Source organism: Melanotaenia boesemani, chromosome 19 (assembly GCF_017639745.1).
Source record: "Melanotaenia boesemani isolate fMelBoe1 chromosome 19, fMelBoe1.pri, whole genome shotgun sequence".
Lineage (NCBI taxonomy): Eukaryota > Metazoa > Chordata > Actinopteri > Atheriniformes > Melanotaeniidae > Melanotaenia > Melanotaenia boesemani.
This window is the reverse complement of record NC_055700.1, coordinates 10,969,191-10,986,558: the sequence shown is the minus strand read 5'-3', so window position 1 is coordinate 10,986,558 and position 17,368 is coordinate 10,969,191. Positions and strand designations below refer to the sequence as shown.

Here is a 17,368-nt window from a genome sequence, read left to right as displayed (position 1 = left end):
GAAGAGTATGCGAGAGGTTTAAACTCACGCATGCGCAGTGTTAAGCCATAAATATAGCAGAACTATCTAATGCCTCGACATTTTAGTTGATGAGTATGCTGCCATCTGGTGTCCAAAAGTAAAACTTACAGTACTTAAAGGAATTTTCTGGCAGGCGTCAATGAAGTAAATGAAATAAAATCCTAACCATGATATCAGATAAAGAAGAATGGAAAAGTTTCAAAAGTAAAATATAAAGACTAAAAATTAATAAATACAAATGGTTACAAGTCATGTATTAAAAGTTACAAAAGCCAAAATGGTCAATTCCTGCTGTTATTAATTTTTGATGCTGTTATCGCAAGATAATGATACTTTATGAGTTCATATGCTTTTTGTTTCAGTTTTGCTTCTTCATGAAATGAAAGGAAATGAAAAAAAAAAAAAACTTTATTATTCCCAGCGTGAAATTGCAGTGTAGCAGTTTCATATGTGTGTGTGTGTGTGTACACAGAGCTGGCTCTAGACTGGCAGGTGCAAACAGGAGTTTTGCACCGCACCCCATGCAGCAAAATGCTTACTGAAACCTAAGCTACATGACTCAGTTGCACATATTTTGTAACTAATTTACAAATTCTTGGCTCTTTATTTACAAAGAAAAAAAAGTCATACTGAAACACTCTAAACTAAATGAACCACTACAAAAATGATAAATAGCACAAAATAAATAACATTTATTTAAAAAGAAACAATGTTTAGTGTAAAATTTTAGGGCAAGAAATACAAAGTTCAAAGAGCAAATCCTAAAACAATGTAAAACGGTGTACAAAAACAACATATTAAACAATAAAAACTGCTAAAATTATGATAAACAAAACAAAATAATGCCATTGTGGAAAACAAAAAATCAACCATGCAATCAAATAAAATTTTTGAAGCATGTTTCCTGTGTAAGTTGTAACACAAATTTGTTTAGTTATTAAGATAATTCCTTTATGCCCTTCCAGCCACCCAGGCCCACCACTTAGAGTGACACAGACAAGGCCATCTGTCTGAAATCAAACATAGAAAGAAGGTTAAAAGACATACAGCTTTGGTACCTATCTTTGAGGCGGCGTTTAAGCCCACAGATGAGTCTCTTCTGGGATCAAACCTTTTGGAGAATGATGTCAAGTCCAAACGTCTAAAGAGTCATCCAGTAACATTTGGAGGCCCAGAATCCGAAATCCCAGTTGAACTTCTTGTGAACAGAAACCAGCCCTGTCATCAGGCTAAGAAACAAACAACTGAGGATCCCAAAGAAGAGATTCAGAGAGAGGACACAGACGTTTCCAAAAAATCTGAAAACCTGGAGAATCTCCAGGAAATAACATTCGGAGGCCCAGGATCAGAAATCCCCACTGAACTCCTTACAAAGACAAACCAGCCCAGCAAAGCTAGGAAACATCTTAACATCAAGGGAGAACTTGAAGGAGAAAAAAACAAAATTAAACAAGGTAACGTTAGGAGACGGAAACCTTTGGTACCTTACTTTGAGGTGCCCTCTCCTCAGGCACCAAAATTTGCTGAAACTTCATCAGTGAAATCTGGAAGCCTCCAGCCAGAGAACACAATAAAGATTTATCTGTAATGGAAACTAAAAGTGTTGTCAATATGTCTGCTGAAGACCAGGTTCCCCAACCTGGAGCAACCCTTTCTGAGCAAGCACCTGCATCCACCACGCTTGCTCCAATCCCTGCAGAACAGCAGACTTCCACCAAACCAGTGTCGGAGAATGAACAACAAAGTACAAGAAAACTCCGCAAGAAATGCAGGAAAGATATAATTTTAGCACCTGTCTGGGATCGACCACTGGACTCCACAGACAAAAACCATGAGGATTATCTTAAGGAATTCCCTAAGTTGCCAAATCTGGTTAAACATCCATCAAATGTTCAGGGTAAAAGCGAGTCTTACTCTGGTGCATTGTTAAACACTCAGACAGTGAGTCAAACATCTGATCATGACATAGCCACGACTCAGAAAGACATCTGCAAGATTTCTGAAAACTCGGGGAATCTCCAAAAAAACATCTGGAAACCCAGATTCAGAAATCCCCGTTGGGGTCCCTTCAGTCTATGGTCTTCAATCTGTGGTTCTAATACAATCAACAGAACCCCAGCCTGAATCGATCCCTTCAGTGTTAGCACCTCCAGCCGAGGAGCCACATCCAATCCTAAAACTTCTGCTGGCTAACAAACCAACCAACAAACAGCCTGTCAACATGAACCATGTTGATGAAAAGAATATCCCTCACAGCTCAGGTCTGCTGATGATTCCAGAACTCCAGTTTCATCAGACCTTGACTGTAAAAGATGAAAAGATCTCAGAGCTATAGAAACAACACAAGGACTTGCTGAATCAACTAAAGGAAGTCCACAAAAGTAAGATCACGCAGTCATTAGAGTCTAAGCAGGTGCAGAAACTGGAGGCAGAACTCCAAGAGGAGAAAATGAGAAGAGAATCGGCTGAAACTTCTTTATCTGAGCTGCAACATGAAACAGACAAAGCCAAAACCAAACTGAGCCAGATATACATTCAGCTCCAGGATCACCAACAGGACACCAGTGATGAGAAAACAGCTCTCATGACTGAGGTGGAGAAGCTGAAACAAAAATTGAAATCTCAGAAATCTGTGTCTGAGAAGGAGATAGCTATTCTGTACGCTGAACTGAGAAAAAAACATCAGCGGCATGCAGACGTCTCCAGCAGAGTCATCCGTCAAGAGCATCGAGAGCTGAGAGCTGCTTGGCCCAGGCGGTGGAGGAAAGCTCCAGAATAAAGTCTGCTCTGGTGAAAACCCAGGAAGAACTCGATGAACAGAAACACCAATGGGAGCAGCACAAGAACCTTCTCCTGGTTGAGCGGGAAGAAGCTAAAACCTCCACAGAAAGATCCGTGATGGAGTCGGAGAGAGAATGGAAGACCTGGAGAAGCAGCAGCAAAATGAAAAATCAGAGCTTCTAGAAAAAATAGCCACTCTGAAGAAGTCACAAGAAGAGAAAAAAAGAGAGAGAAAATGCTTTAGAGAGAGCTTACTGAGAAGAGTTCAGAACCTAGAAGCTCTGATGTTAACAGAAGAAGAAGCCCAAAAGACATCAGTGAGACAGAAATCTCTCCACGGTGGACGCTGAGGAATTTCTGGGATGATAATCCTAACCTTATTATTTTATATTAGCCTTATTATTATTATATTAGCCTTAAATCTAAACTGATTTTAAGATCTCTGTCATTGTTTCTGCTTTCAGAAAATAAATACCTAATTGTACCTTCAGGGGTAAAATGGATTATCACTGGGGTGGTACCTTTAAAGGTGCTGCTGTTGTTACCTCAACTATGCAGTTTGTACCTTATTAAGACCAGACGGCCCCTAGAGGAACAGTATAGGTCTTTTTGAGGTATAAGCTGTGCTGTTAAGGGTACAACAGCTATACCTTTTAAGGGTTCTACCCCAGTGGTAATCCTTTGTACCACTAATGGTATAATTAGGTATTAATTTCCTGAAAGTATAGCTGTATAGTTCAACAGAAATTTTCAGTCACACAACGACAGAGATGATTGCAGCTGAGATATAGCCACAGTCTTCCCCTTGAACATGGATTATTTCATTCAGACTGCAAAATCAATTTATTTTCAACCAAAAATCAGTGTCTCATGCTCAGTGGGTCTTTCTCCTTTTTCCTTTACTCTCAATCCTTTAACCATGTCTCTTATCTCACTTTCCTCCTTTTCTATCCCCTCTAAAAAAAAAACAACAAAAACATAAAATAAAAAACAACCCAAATCAAAACTATGGTTTATGTTCAATCTTTCTTTTTATTATTATTATTATTATTATTATTATTATTATTATTATTATTATTATTATTATTATTTTAACCAAAGGAATGAAAAACAAATGATCGTTCATCATCATACCATTAAAATTGTCATTATCTGAATACTAACTAAAACTGCCTAAACAATAAAACAAACAAAACAAACAAAAGACAAATAAAAACAAACAAACAAAAATAACAAACAAAACACCAAACAAAAACATCTGTTCCAGAAAGCAGGTTCAACACAGCCTTGCTCTTATCAAAAGCTCTGAGCTTGAAGTCCGATCAGCTGATTGGAGTTACTTCCATAGAATCTTTACCCAGAATCAGACACATTTATGGATCACAGTTAAAAACCATCATCAATTGGGCTTTGAGAAAACAGGTTGTGTAGAAACTCTGAGTGTGTTAACCTCAAACTGAGGGAAACTCTGGGTTTTTCCTTCCAGAAAGAGGTAAGTCTTACCCCTGTTACTACTTGCTACTGATCACTGGCAGGGCACAGCTGTTAGTTTCCTGCCATTGAGCTGACTTCTCAGGACTTGCCTCACTCGATGCAGATAGTTTGCTGTGGCAGCTGTCCTTGTAGCTTCTTCGTGGTTGCCATTTGTTTGTGGTACGCCAAGGTACTTTTTTTTTCAAGGTACTAGCTCTCCTCAACATCTGTTATTCTGCCCTCTGGGCGTGTAATGCCCTCTCTTCGTAGACATTTGGCCACATTTCTACAGTCCGAATGACATTCCGATGTCCCTGCTGTAGATCCTGGTGGTGTGGATCAGTAAGTCAATATCTTGATCACTCTGAAGGCCCATTTATGCTACCTTATATGTGTAAATAGTGATGTCCATTTCAAACGTTGTCATACGTCACCTTCCTCGTACTTCTATGCGTGTTTTGCATGGTCATGGTTGTTAAGTCAATTCCTCCACTAGCAGGCAGTGCTAAGTTCAGAGTTCACTCCCACAAGCTGAAGTCAGTTTCAGACACCGTTTGGCAGCATTAATGCGTTGCTATAAAGTTGTTTCCAACTGCCCTACACATCTTAAACATTTGCATATGGTGTTTCCTCAAAAACTTGCACAATTTCCACGTTCCTCTTCTTCTTTCTTGTTCCCTTCCTTAATCTCTTCTCCTTCTCTGGTTTGTTTTTTTTACCAGGTCGCTTGTCAGTTAATCGCTCAGCACTGCTGTTGCGATTCTTCAGTGGTATTGGTATCTTCTGCATCAAGCAACAATTAGCTAAGCTTTCAGAAAATGGACCAGTTTACATGTGTAACTAATGCAGAATAGATATGAAACTGTCCGTCTGTCTGCATGGTCGTATAAGATGGTGCTTTTAACACCGTTCTTCACTACAAAATGGCATTTATATGTTTCAATACAAACGAGCCATTAGAGTGGCAAATTTTGGCCTTCTTCGCTTGCCATATATGTCAGGTCTGGAAGAGGTGCACATCTCCCTCTTTTTTTTAACTTTTGTTTTTTACGGAAACTTTATTGTAAACAACACAAATTGCAGAAAAAGGAGAAAAACAGGAGGAAAGGTATATATAAACATAATCGTATAAAAATAAATGAATAAATAGAGGACAATACATTGGCAGTTAAAGTGCATTATTGGATATAAAGGATAAGTTTAAGTCTCTCAACTTCAAAAGATAGCTTATTCTTAAATACTGAAAGTGGAAATATTCTTTTTTGTTAGTTGTGGCCTTTAGAGCAGGAACAGGTACGTGACAAGCCTCCACAGATCCAGGGAGGTGACGCAGAAACTGGGCTGGTATCCAGCATAATTCTTGGACCGGTGTCCCGATCAAAAAAAAAAAAAAGAATGAATGAATGAAAGGAAATAGGGGACTATGCTTTGATCTAAGTAGTTATCTGAGGATAATAATTATTAGTGATGTGCAGATCAATACTAAAATATCTATTCCTCCTACACCAACATTTATATAATTAAACTTTCAGGATAGATAGGAACTATTTCTTCTTCTGCCTGCCAAAGGCATATGTCAAACAAGGCTCAGGTTCATTCACTGCAACACTGAATGGAGATATTTCAGTTCAACTAGCAGCAACGATTCACAGTTTGATGTGTATGTGTGTGAAGACCAAAAACCTCCTTAACCCATTAAGGCCCGACCCATGAAAAAATGGTAAGAAAAGTTCATTTTTTAAAATATGAGATCTTTATTTGGCCCTTTAACAAAATGTAACAAAAAAATTTACATTTTTTAGGGGTATATCTACCATTTATTACCATGTGATATATAAAAAATATTATAATATGGTTTTCTGCTTCTGGGTGTCTATTAGGGGACAGAAGATGAGTATCAGATTGTGTTCAACAGGATTCTGAGCAAAGTTTATACCATAAATTGAAGCAAAATGTCTCAGAAACTGTATGTGACAAATATGTCACGTCGGGTTCTTATGGGTTAAATGACTGAGAATCAGTCATAACACTGAAGCAGAGGTGATGAGGTTATGTTGAAGCAAACTAATGAGGAGAGGAGGAGGAGGACAGGTGCTAGGGAGGAGGAGAAACGTCACTCTGAGTCCTTTGGCGCTGCAGGCATTAACTATCAGGCACTATTCAGGTGCATTAATACAGGAAATTAGATTTTTACTGTCTTTATTTTCACAAAAAAACCAACAGGATTGTAAATAGTAAACAGATGTTTTAATTATCCAGGTCACTCTGCATCAAAAAGAGGTGGGCTGGTCTTAAAAAAAAAAAAAAAAATTCCCGGGCTGAAAATTGGTCCACTCCAGTCCTGCAGACCATTAAGGTGATTTATTTCCAGAAAAATCTGTCACAACAACAAACTGTTGTAGTATAGAATATCACACAAGTAAACACTGAATAGGTACAACTGATAAGCATGTTCACAATAAGCTTCCATGGACAACAGAATCTCTCTTCTCACACAACCTTCAGTATTTTGCAATAACAGACAACTTAAAAACCCTCTTATCAGCAACGATGCCCGCACCTTCTTCAACCATGTGACCAGTCTGCAGTGTGTGCGAACAACAGTGTACATGTAAGTAGTTTGGTAGAACAAACATTTGCTCTACATGAGTACAATTATGTCATAGACTTATATGGTTACTAAACAGATCAAGATTTAATACATGGTGACAAGATGAAATACAGGACAGGTAAGAATGAATAATGAAGTCTTTTTGGCTTTTGGCTGTTGTTTGTGTCCATTTAGAGCTCCTTGCTACAATGCATGTCTTTAAATTTTTAAATTTGAAAATATATATGAAACCTAAAGATTTTAATGAGCAATTCATGGTATATTACATGATTATGTTATCTACTTTTATCTTTATAATTTTGCATTTATAGGTGTAGGATTTTTCTGTTTGTTTTTTCAAAATCATCTTATGATCCCTCACATATTGTGAAGGGGCCCAGTTGTAAGGCTATGAGACTACTAAATAAGATAAAGGGGTTAAAAATACAGCTGCAAAGAACATGGGGTAATAAGTTCAGGGCAGCAACTTTAATTTTATTTTCATTTATCTATTTTGTTTTTATAACCAATTAAAACAAAACCAAGCAATACAAAAGTAAAACATTTATACAAGTGTTTGCAAAACAGCCCTGGTTGAATGAGATGTTTTCTTTCCATAGAGGGATGGAAAACCCAAGCACCAAGTCTGATGTCAGTGAATGAAACAGCCACAAACATGACCTTCTTTACATCAACATATTGCAATTGGCTGTAAAATGGAACTCCCAGCAATGTTGTTTTGAACATTTTACCCGCATCTACCTAGTTTTGTGTTTTTTTTACAGTGCTTGTGTCACATTGATAATGTCTTTGGTATTAGTCTCTGACTGGTTCACTGTAAAAATTAGAATTCAGTTTGAACTCTTTCTCATTAAAGCTCTTAAAGGCCACGTTCTGACCTGTCTGTAAGAGCTTATTGTTCCCAATCTTCCAGGTCAAACATTTTACTTTTAGTATGCAGGTGTACTTGTACTTACTAAACTTTCAAGAACTAGAATTGGATGCAGAACACTTAATTTTCTGGCTCTTCTTCTGTGGAACAAACTCCTTCCTTGGGTGTGGGACACTAACACCTTCTCTGTTATTTGTTTTTTGAATAGTTATAACCTTTCTGATGTCTTGATTTTAATTATAGACGTAACTGATATTGTTAGTGGTCTTAATATTTCCTATTTTTGTCTTTTTGCTTTAGCTGTTCACGTTTATGTCTTGCATTTGTTTTGTAAAATGATTAGGGTGGCATGTAAGTAAAGTTGAACTGAGTCAGGAGATCATAAGAGCAGTTGTCTAAAAACTTGTCACACAGGGTGAATAATAAACACTCTTTTGCAGCCACCACCAAAGACTGTGACACAATCTTTTTACATGTTTTTTTCTTTTTTTGTTTTTTAAATCCAAGTAAGCCCCAAATCATGCAAATATACACAGTAGCTGGTTTAATCTGTGTAACAAGTATGCTTTTAACACCTGTCTGTGTAACATATAAACCTGGTGGCACTAGATTATGGGCAGACAAACTTGTGAGAATGATGGTGAGAATAATCAAGAGTCTGCTCTCACTCATTGTGCCACATAATAAAAAAATGATAAGAAGGTTAAAGGGACTACCATAGATTTCACTGACAGATTATTAAAGAAGACAAATACAGCCTAGGACAAGGGATAAACACAACTGACCATCTCCTAATACGCTCGTGTCTTCAATTTTCTTCACAATAACACTAATACACTTATTTATTGTTTTTATTCTGAATGATGTAATATTACTGCAGTTCAACCCTCAGATCACCTGACTGCAGAAGCTGGTATTTTCCAAGGTACTTCCCCGTTTCTACAGAATAGAAGAAAAGTAGCATGGCAAGTTGTTACATGTTCATGATGACAGCAGATTGTTGAGACCATAGGCCTATTTTTATTCTATCCCTATAATGTTTCGATTCAGAAGACTTTCTGTTGATCATACGCTGTTTTTATTTTGAATGTTGTGTCTTGTTTATATGAGGCATCACTGTTCTGAACATACTTGTAAACAACTACTGTGTATCTACTTCATCATCACTTTCAGTCAATTATGATAGTAAATTGGCCACCGAGGCTCTTGTGAGCTGTTGGAGCTTAAATTGTACTCTGACAAAGAAGAATATAAATAAACAAAAAGCTTTATGGTGAGATTATATAAGTGTGACTTCTTGATAAACAGATATTGAGGTCTGTAATAATGACATCCTGCTTCACGTGATTCTCGGCAACTGGTTTCTTTTACTTTCGGTGTGACGCTGCATGTGACCTCATTAAGGATCGCGTATAAATGTATTTATTATTTAATGTTGTCAAACATCTTTAGCTGAGACATTCAGTACAGATAGGTGTTCAGCTGAGTGTAAAGAGGGTACAAGTTTTATCTAACAGAACTGATAAGACACTAGCATAATATCATAAACTTCTACATAAACTTGTTGTTGGGGATACCGCATGTACGTAATGACGTCACCAGTCGTTGGTATTTAAGCTGAGCACGCTATCAATAGTTCAAACCTGTTCCGTCTTGTCACAGAGCAACAGCAGAGCTTTATAAGCGCGCTGTGAGCGAAGAAACCCTTAACTGTGTGAGACTCTCTCTTCTACAGATCCACAATAAAAAAAAAATGGCTAGCTGCGGTGAGTAAAAACATTCGACTGAGCAAAATGTAAAAGTAAATCAATTCGTTTATTTATTTATTCCAGTGTATTAAATTATCTAATCCAAACTGTGATTTTTTTTCCCGTCAGATATTGCTACCACTGTTGATCTCTGCGCACGCGAGCTGCGCGAAGCTGGAGATAAGCTTTACTGGAGATACAAGCTACTGGAAATACTCATCAGGAACTACAAGACCGTCACTCAAATCAAATGAGACATCGTGTCGGAATAAGAGGAATTGTAAAATTGAACGGCACTGAGCCCAAACAGAAGAGTCTCAGGTATAGACTCATTACTGGCGTTAAAGTGACTGCACTCAAATGTAAACATAAACGTGTGTAAACAGCTTTTGGAGTCACTGGTGCGAACTGTGGACTCGAATAAAGACCGGAGATCTACAGAGAAACGAGCCTGTGGAAAGAGATCCTGTGACCTGTTGGCTGACTGGACCAAGAGGAACATCTGGTTGGCAGCTGTCTGGAGAAGATATAGCCTGCTCACTTATGAGGCTATACTGTGGACATTTACATTTTTCATGACATTTATCAGTTTAAAGTCTGTCGCATTTATGAAGTTGGATAAATGATCACGTGCTAATGAAAAAAAAAAATCTCTAAAAAGACGTTTGTTGAATGAGACGTTTTTGACAAATATTAAAATATGATTCAGTCTGTTTATATGTAATCCTGTGTGATATATGTGGTGGTGAGCTCAACAAACTTTATGATTTATGTTCAATCAAGATACCATACTTCAATAAAACAAAATGTATTAAACTAAAAAAAAGTGTTATTTTAATACAGGTTACAAATGCACTACTTTTCATCGTCAGACATAATCAAACTCCTGACTGAGTGTTTAATTTTGTTATGTGTATGGTGGCTAAACTTGGCTAATATCACCCACATTTCTAAACGAACACCTAAAGATGTAAAGCTTTTTTAAAAGAGATAGATCAATTAATTTGGTGGGAACATCCACAATTTCTATCCCCCCCCAAAAAGAGAGAGAGAAAAAACAACAAAAAAAACTAACAAAAAAAAACAAAAAAAACTTGGCCACAGATGTATGAAAAATAATATTTGTTCTTGGTATTTTAACTCTTTAAGAATAGCATCTTTATTGTAATTTCACATTTCTATACAACATAATTGTCCTTGACAAAAATCCCACATATACAGTAGCAGAATATCTAATAAAACAGAGTAATAAGTAGATAATAATCTAAAAGTATTGTAGCTGTAAGGCAGAACAGGTCAGGGAATAAAATGACTAGACAAAGAATAAAAAAAAGCTCCAGCTCAGGCTTTCGGCAGAACTTTTGCAGCTCTGGGGATGAAACTCTTCTTCAATCTTCGTTCAAGCCCTGTATGATCCTGAGCCAGCCAGAGAGGAGGGTATCAGAAAGACCTTGTTCAGATTGTGTATACACTCAGACCTGATCGTTTCACCTGAGCAGAGCAGATATGCTCCAGGTGAGGAAGAGAGACACAGACCAGCCTTGATAATCAGCTGATCAGCCCTTCCTCTCTTCTGTGGTGCAGCATCCATGACTCAGGACACCTTCTATGGTGCTTCTGCTGGTAAAATCTGACCAGGTGTGTCTGCTTGGTCTTCTTCACCAGCTCGTTGGTGTTCACTCCCTGAATCTAGTCTTCTTGAGAAACACCACCAAGGTGCTTAAAACGTCCCTTTCTCCACTGATGACCAAATCAGCCTGTGTAGTGTTCTTGTTTCCTGAAGTCAACAAGAAGCTCTTTTGCCTTGTTGGTGTCAAGGAGCAATTTTCTGAGTAGTGGTGAGAGAATAGTGTAAGATATCTTAATCGAATACTGAACCACCAGAGCAGCTTTTCTTCCAAAAGATATTTCATAATTTCATATTTTGATTAGAGTGGTGGTGTGTTGTTAAAAACCCATTATCAGTGGTAAACTAAGGTTAAATCTCATTAATGTGAGGGCCACAGCTTCCCACCCAAGAACAAGTTATACTGAATCCATTAATACAATTAGAAATAAAAACAGCAGCAAAGCAATGTAAATTCAGGCACTTAAAGGATCCTTAATTTATTTTGTGTGGTAATACAAAAAGCATACAGAATTATAGAGGATAGAAGAGAAGATCCCTTTCATTGAAGTCCATTAGATCATACACATAAAATGACTAATAATTACATACAAGCCTTTTCTCTGTAGCTACATCTGCAAGTACCCAGGCCCTCCACCAATAGCATGCATGCTCTCTGCTGTAAACGGCTCTGAATGGTTCTTATCACATGGTATTTCACAGGTAGAAATAAAACTAGTATACCATCAAACAAAAGGCATTTTCACGTCATCTGGATCACATCAACTAGAAATGAATTATTATTATTGTAATAATCATTTTACAGAGAAGTTGAAGTTTACCAGACCTATGCTAAATCATGTTTGGAGTTAGTTTTTTTTCCAATGGACTACACGTTTCCATCTGGATTATATTTAGGCCCAAGAAACCATCCTATCATCCTCATGTATAAAGCAATCCCACATGCCCAGTGACCTTTCGGACAGTAATAGCTTCTGATTTATGTCAAGACGAACAAAAAGAAAAACATCCACAGCAAGATAGAAGTTTAAAGGGTCAGTTCACCCAAATTACACATTTTTTTTCCACTTACCACTGGTGCTTTAATCCACACACAATTCATAGACATTATTTCCCCAGTAAAAGGACAAGTTTGCAGCCGATGATCTTAACTGAACATTTCCATTCACTTCCATTGCATTCATAAATATCTCAAAGCCAAACACTAACAAGACCATCTGCATGACTACAAACCACCAGTGTTAAGTGAAGAAATGTGCTTTTCTTTCCTTCTTTATATATATAGCTATAAACAAAATGTAGGTGGATGGACAAACATTTACTGAACTGAAACTATCTATTTTGGCTCAACAGCCTTTGCGTAAGCAACCATTTCTGATCTTCTGGGTGTTCACAGAACCAAATCAGAGATTAGATCGGGTTTTCTTGCATCTTTACATGTTAACTCACACTTAAAAATATAAGCAGACGTCTTTTTTTTTTTTAATTGTCAAAAGGAATGATTTTTAAGTATTCACAAGAGCTCAGTAGCTTTAGACAAAATAAGTGAGATGTTTTACCTTTTACTAGAGTTGCTAAGGTTTTATCATTTTCAAACATTGGTGAGTTAATACAACCCAAGAAAATACCTATAAATAGTATCCAACAGGGCTACTGACTGTGCAAAATAGTTGATAAATGGGCGTCTACTCCAAGCATCGACAAGCAACATAAGTAGCAATGGAAGACTGACCACATTCTATAAAACACAGAATGGACCTACTCGCAACCTGCGAATTAAGAGTTTAGCGAGACTCAAGGTTTAATTCTTCATTAAGGGCAAAATTACCCAGTTTTCTTTTACTGGGTGAGGAACTGAAGTCAAGAGTTTATCTATCCTCCCTTTCCTCCTCAAAATGCAATGAGGACGGAGGCAGGAAAAATCTGTAATAAATGAATTTGGAAAACATTCAGCTAGTCTGTTTTTTATCAGTAACCATGAGCATGAACCCCATTAAGTCTGAATGAACAGGCGGAAGCAGAGTGCAAAGAGCATTAACAGTTATGCGATTTACTTTTTTTTAATATATCCTTGCACGAGTGTGTGAGATTGAAGAGACCAGTTTTCAGGCTCTGGCCAGATCCTAAAGTAACGGAGAGGTGATCTTTTGTTCTTGTTTTTGAAGTTGTAGAGCTGAAACTTGGCCCCAGTCAATATCTTCATATTCACCGTGACTACCGTTGCCACCTGCTGTATTTTCTGATGTCATCTTAGAATAACAGAAACCCATCTGCTTGTAGTGTGGATGTTAAAAAAAAAAAAAGAAAAAATCCCATCTTCGCAGTGGCAGGTAACTTACCTCACTTATCCAAAAGCACCCCATCGTTTTTAATTAAGACCTTTTCCATCCAATCAACTGTTACTTGGTGAAGCCCACTACCAATCAAACTGCACTGTGTTAATATGGACTACCACCAAAATGTCATCCAGAATAGATGTATAAACAGGCTCCTCAACCAGAATAGATTGTCTCATTAAAGTGAAGTCTGTCTCATTAAGTCCTTCAACCAATTAAATAACACAGACCATAGCCAGATCTTTCAGTCCAACCAAACAGGTGTTTTCATTTAGTGAATGCAGCCACCACAGCCCACATTAGTTCATTGGCGTTGGGCTTTGCACTCTCTTTCTCGGGCTCCAGCTCAAGCAGAGCGTGGACTCTCTTCATGCCCAGGTCGTACTGGTCGTCTTGGAGTGGGGCGAAGGCGTTCTCAAGAACGTCGGATGAGTGAGCCAGAAGGATCAGGGCTAGAACCCGCTTGTCCATGCGATGGGGATCGTTGACCCACTTCTCCAAAACGGAGTCCTGGACCTTCTTGATAAGACGCTGCAGAGAATCAAGGGACAATCGTGTCTCTAACATGTACATGTATCACATTTGAAGCTTACATGGAGGCAGAAACGTGAAGGAACTAATTGCCATCACAATATTAAAAAAATGGGTCAAAGACTTAAATGAGAAGATCAATACTGCTTTAATTTCTCCTCTTTACACATAAGGCTACAGTTTAGCATGAGGTATATGAAAGGCTTTCCAGGCCAATGATGAGTCTCTGTCAATCAGACATTTTCACTTGTAATGTCAACTAGATAACCCTTATCCTTGATTTCCTGAGTTTCACTTAGTAAAACTTTAACCAAGTCAGTGGTTTAAAAGAACAAAGAGAGAGAAAAACGGAAATGTAAGAGCACAAAAAGAAAGAGTTTTTGGTTTCACAGACCGCACACCCAGGTGGAGAATGCAACAATGGTAGTATGGAGCCTGCTGCTCAGCTTACCAGTGACAAGAAATAAGTTTTCCAGGAACACTAAATGCTTTTCAAATAACACTTCAGGAGACCTATAATGAATTTCTAGTTCAATAGTTATCAATAAGTTATTTGATAATTTGAAACTTCTGATTAAGAAATGTGCCTGAATGTAACAGTGCTTTTTTTGAGACAAGTTACAGAGGAAAATGATCTTAAACAGCTTACAGCAGAGCACTCTAAAACAGAGGCTTATCAAAGTAATGAAGGAATAATATTCGCACCTCAACGGCACTGTAATATATTGTACTAGAGATGTTTTAAAGGTCCTGTTCATGATTTAAAAATGCTAGTAGCATGACAATGTGGCAGATGCCTTTGTGGAGCCGAAAGGTTTCCTCAGTAGGCATGCAGCTAAATATTACTAAGAGTTTCTTTTTTTTTTTTTTTGGGGTAATCCATACGTCTCTAAAAGATTGGCTATAAAGCCTGGTGTATTGATCATACTAGCCAGTGGAGCAAGAATCCACTGAAAAGTTAAAAATAAAAGATAAATAAATTATTGCAAGGTGAACTGTGGGAAAAACAAAACTCCTTGAACATCTATCTGAAGTCAGTTAACCTTACTTTACTGTAGATAAAAAATGTTTCAGCATATTTTAAATTGACTCATGTCATGCAATTTACAGAGCTGTTAACTGTCTATCAACCTGACCAAATTCAGATGTAAGTATAGGAGAAGGTAAACCTATAAAAAATGTAAGTCAAGGGTGTGACTGCCTCTCTCATAAAAGCCAGTGTGTGCACACTCCAATTCATTACTTGTAAAGCTAATTAACTTAAACACGCTAGAAAGAAAGGATGAAAACACCCACATCATACCTGCTTAATTGAACTGTTGGTGAGTGGATGCGTGGTCATATCAAAAAGCAAGAAGTTCTGTTTCTCTGTGGTGAGAACACCTTTCTCTACTAAGTTTTTTGCCAGACGTTCTCTGACATTTCTCAGCTGGTAGTGCAGCTTTAGGGGATTCCAAGTCTCTCCTACAAGACAAGATCAGATCCACTTTTACACTTTAAATACTCACAACAAAGACAAATTATCAATGTCTATTTGAGTGTCAACTCAAATGTTTTAAGGACTAGAGTCCTACAGGTGAAACAATGACTACATTAAATTAAGTACTTAGCAAAATCAGTAAAGCTTATCTCACCACTCAGTAGCTCTATCCAGCTCTGGACACTCTCTGGAGGTTGAGTTTCTTTAATATGCTTCAACGCCTCATCCAGTAGCACATCTCCCGTTGGAGCATCAGACTTGCAGATGACCTTGCCAAACAAAAGATTAATGTTATGAAGCATTTACCCAACAGACGTGGACTTACATCCTGTGCAAACAGGAATTAAAATATGTGCAGGGAGTGCCATTCTTCCTCCAACCCCTACAGGAGAAATACATCACTCTGCACAAACAAAAGGGTGACAGGGGCACCAAGCAGACCTTCTTCCACTTCTAAACACATCATTATTATCCTCACCTTCCTTGCAAGCAGACTTTTCCTCCTCACACCGCAGGCTTCTAGCTGTAATCTCCCTCTTAGAGCCAGCTCCACCAACATGCATCCGCGAAGCCCGGAAGAAATACAGTCGTTCCAGAAAGACGTGTAGCCCTGGGAGGAAGAAGAAGAAGAAAAAAACTTAGCTGACGTGTTGAACAAGTTACGCAGTTTAGGTTGAAATGTACACCTCAAGCAGTAATGAAAACTGCCCAGGTAACGATGACTATGATGGCGTTGATATGAGAATCCCTACAAGGCTGTTATTAAGCACCTTGGATAATGACACGTTTCACTGAGACGTTGATAAATACAAGCTACTTGGCACAATTGCTAACAAGCTGTACAATATAACACTTTAAATCGAGACGCTTCCAGCGGTGAACATAAAATTCCAAGAAATAATAGCAACGGCTCAAATACACGAAGTTTGTTGTGTTGACATTTGGTTGGTGACGCAACGTAAACACTGTGTTAGTTAAGATTTGGTTAATTTAACTAGCTAGGCTGAATAACGGATTACAAACATCCCACACCTCTCGGTCCTTTAGGCCCAGGAGCAACACTTCCTCCATGAGCGTGAGCCTCGTTTCCTTCGAGTCCCCTTTGTCGTCGTCTTCTTCTTCACCGCGACGGGCCTCATCTTCCTCACCGCCAGACTCCTTCTCCTTATCGGCGGCGGCGCTGCGAATGGCGTCGGTCCTCCGTTGGACGAGGCCCGAGGTCCTCTGCGTGAGCGAAGTCATAATGGGGGCTGCACGACGACTAAATATGAAGACAAGTGTCTATTTCTATTAGACAGAAAGCCGAGCAGCATGTAACCTAAAAGTTATGGGTGAAAATGGGGAAAAGGTGGAACGATCAACTACAGACGGCGTCGTTGACGTTAAGCTCGTCTCGGAATTCCTGTGTAGCCTCTGTCCACTTCCTGATCCAACATGGTGGCGCTGGCAGTGACGTCAAATGTGGACTGAAGCCTTGAAGGCGTCTCGTGCGCTGCATTCATTACCGTAGGAAATAGTGTAAAAATGCATTAAAGTGTGGGGTGAAGGAAATAATAATAATAATAATAATAATAATAATAATAATAATAATAATAATAATAATAATAATAATAATACATACAACAATAAATCAGAAAAAAGACATTTCAGAAACGCAGCGGTACAAAACAACAGAAAACACCTATTTCTGCAGGTCGATGGTTTTAATGGCATAGCCTACATGTGTGCACATGTACAGCAGGGTATTTTTTAATGAAAAAAAATGGCATTTACAAAAATTGCAAGGCAAATACTAACAACAACACAAACCCAAGCTTGATTATGTTTTATTTTAAACATTTGTCGTTACATAAATGAACCCTGATTTAACCTGCCAGATTTAGCTGAGA

The 17,368-nt window shown here is 38.1% G+C and overlaps 1 protein-coding gene across 1 annotated transcript; it reads right to left on the bottom strand.

Moving 5' to 3' along the window:
• Nucleotides 1–13,195: 13,195 nt before the first annotated feature.
• On the bottom strand, nucleotides 13,196–16,929 carry LOC121630102 (Golgi phosphoprotein 3-like). The gene is made up of 5 exons (XM_041970177.1): nucleotides 16,512–16,929; nucleotides 15,958–16,089; nucleotides 15,634–15,748; nucleotides 15,303–15,463; nucleotides 13,196–13,999 (listed from the first exon to the last, which is right to left on the bottom strand). The coding sequence occupies exons 1-5, from the start codon at nucleotides 16,719–16,721 to the stop codon at nucleotides 13,736–13,738; spliced, it is 882 nt and encodes a 293-aa protein (XP_041826111.1). The 5' UTR covers nucleotides 16,722–16,929; the 3' UTR covers nucleotides 13,196–13,735.
• Between the last annotated feature and the right edge of the window lie 439 nt (nucleotides 16,930–17,368).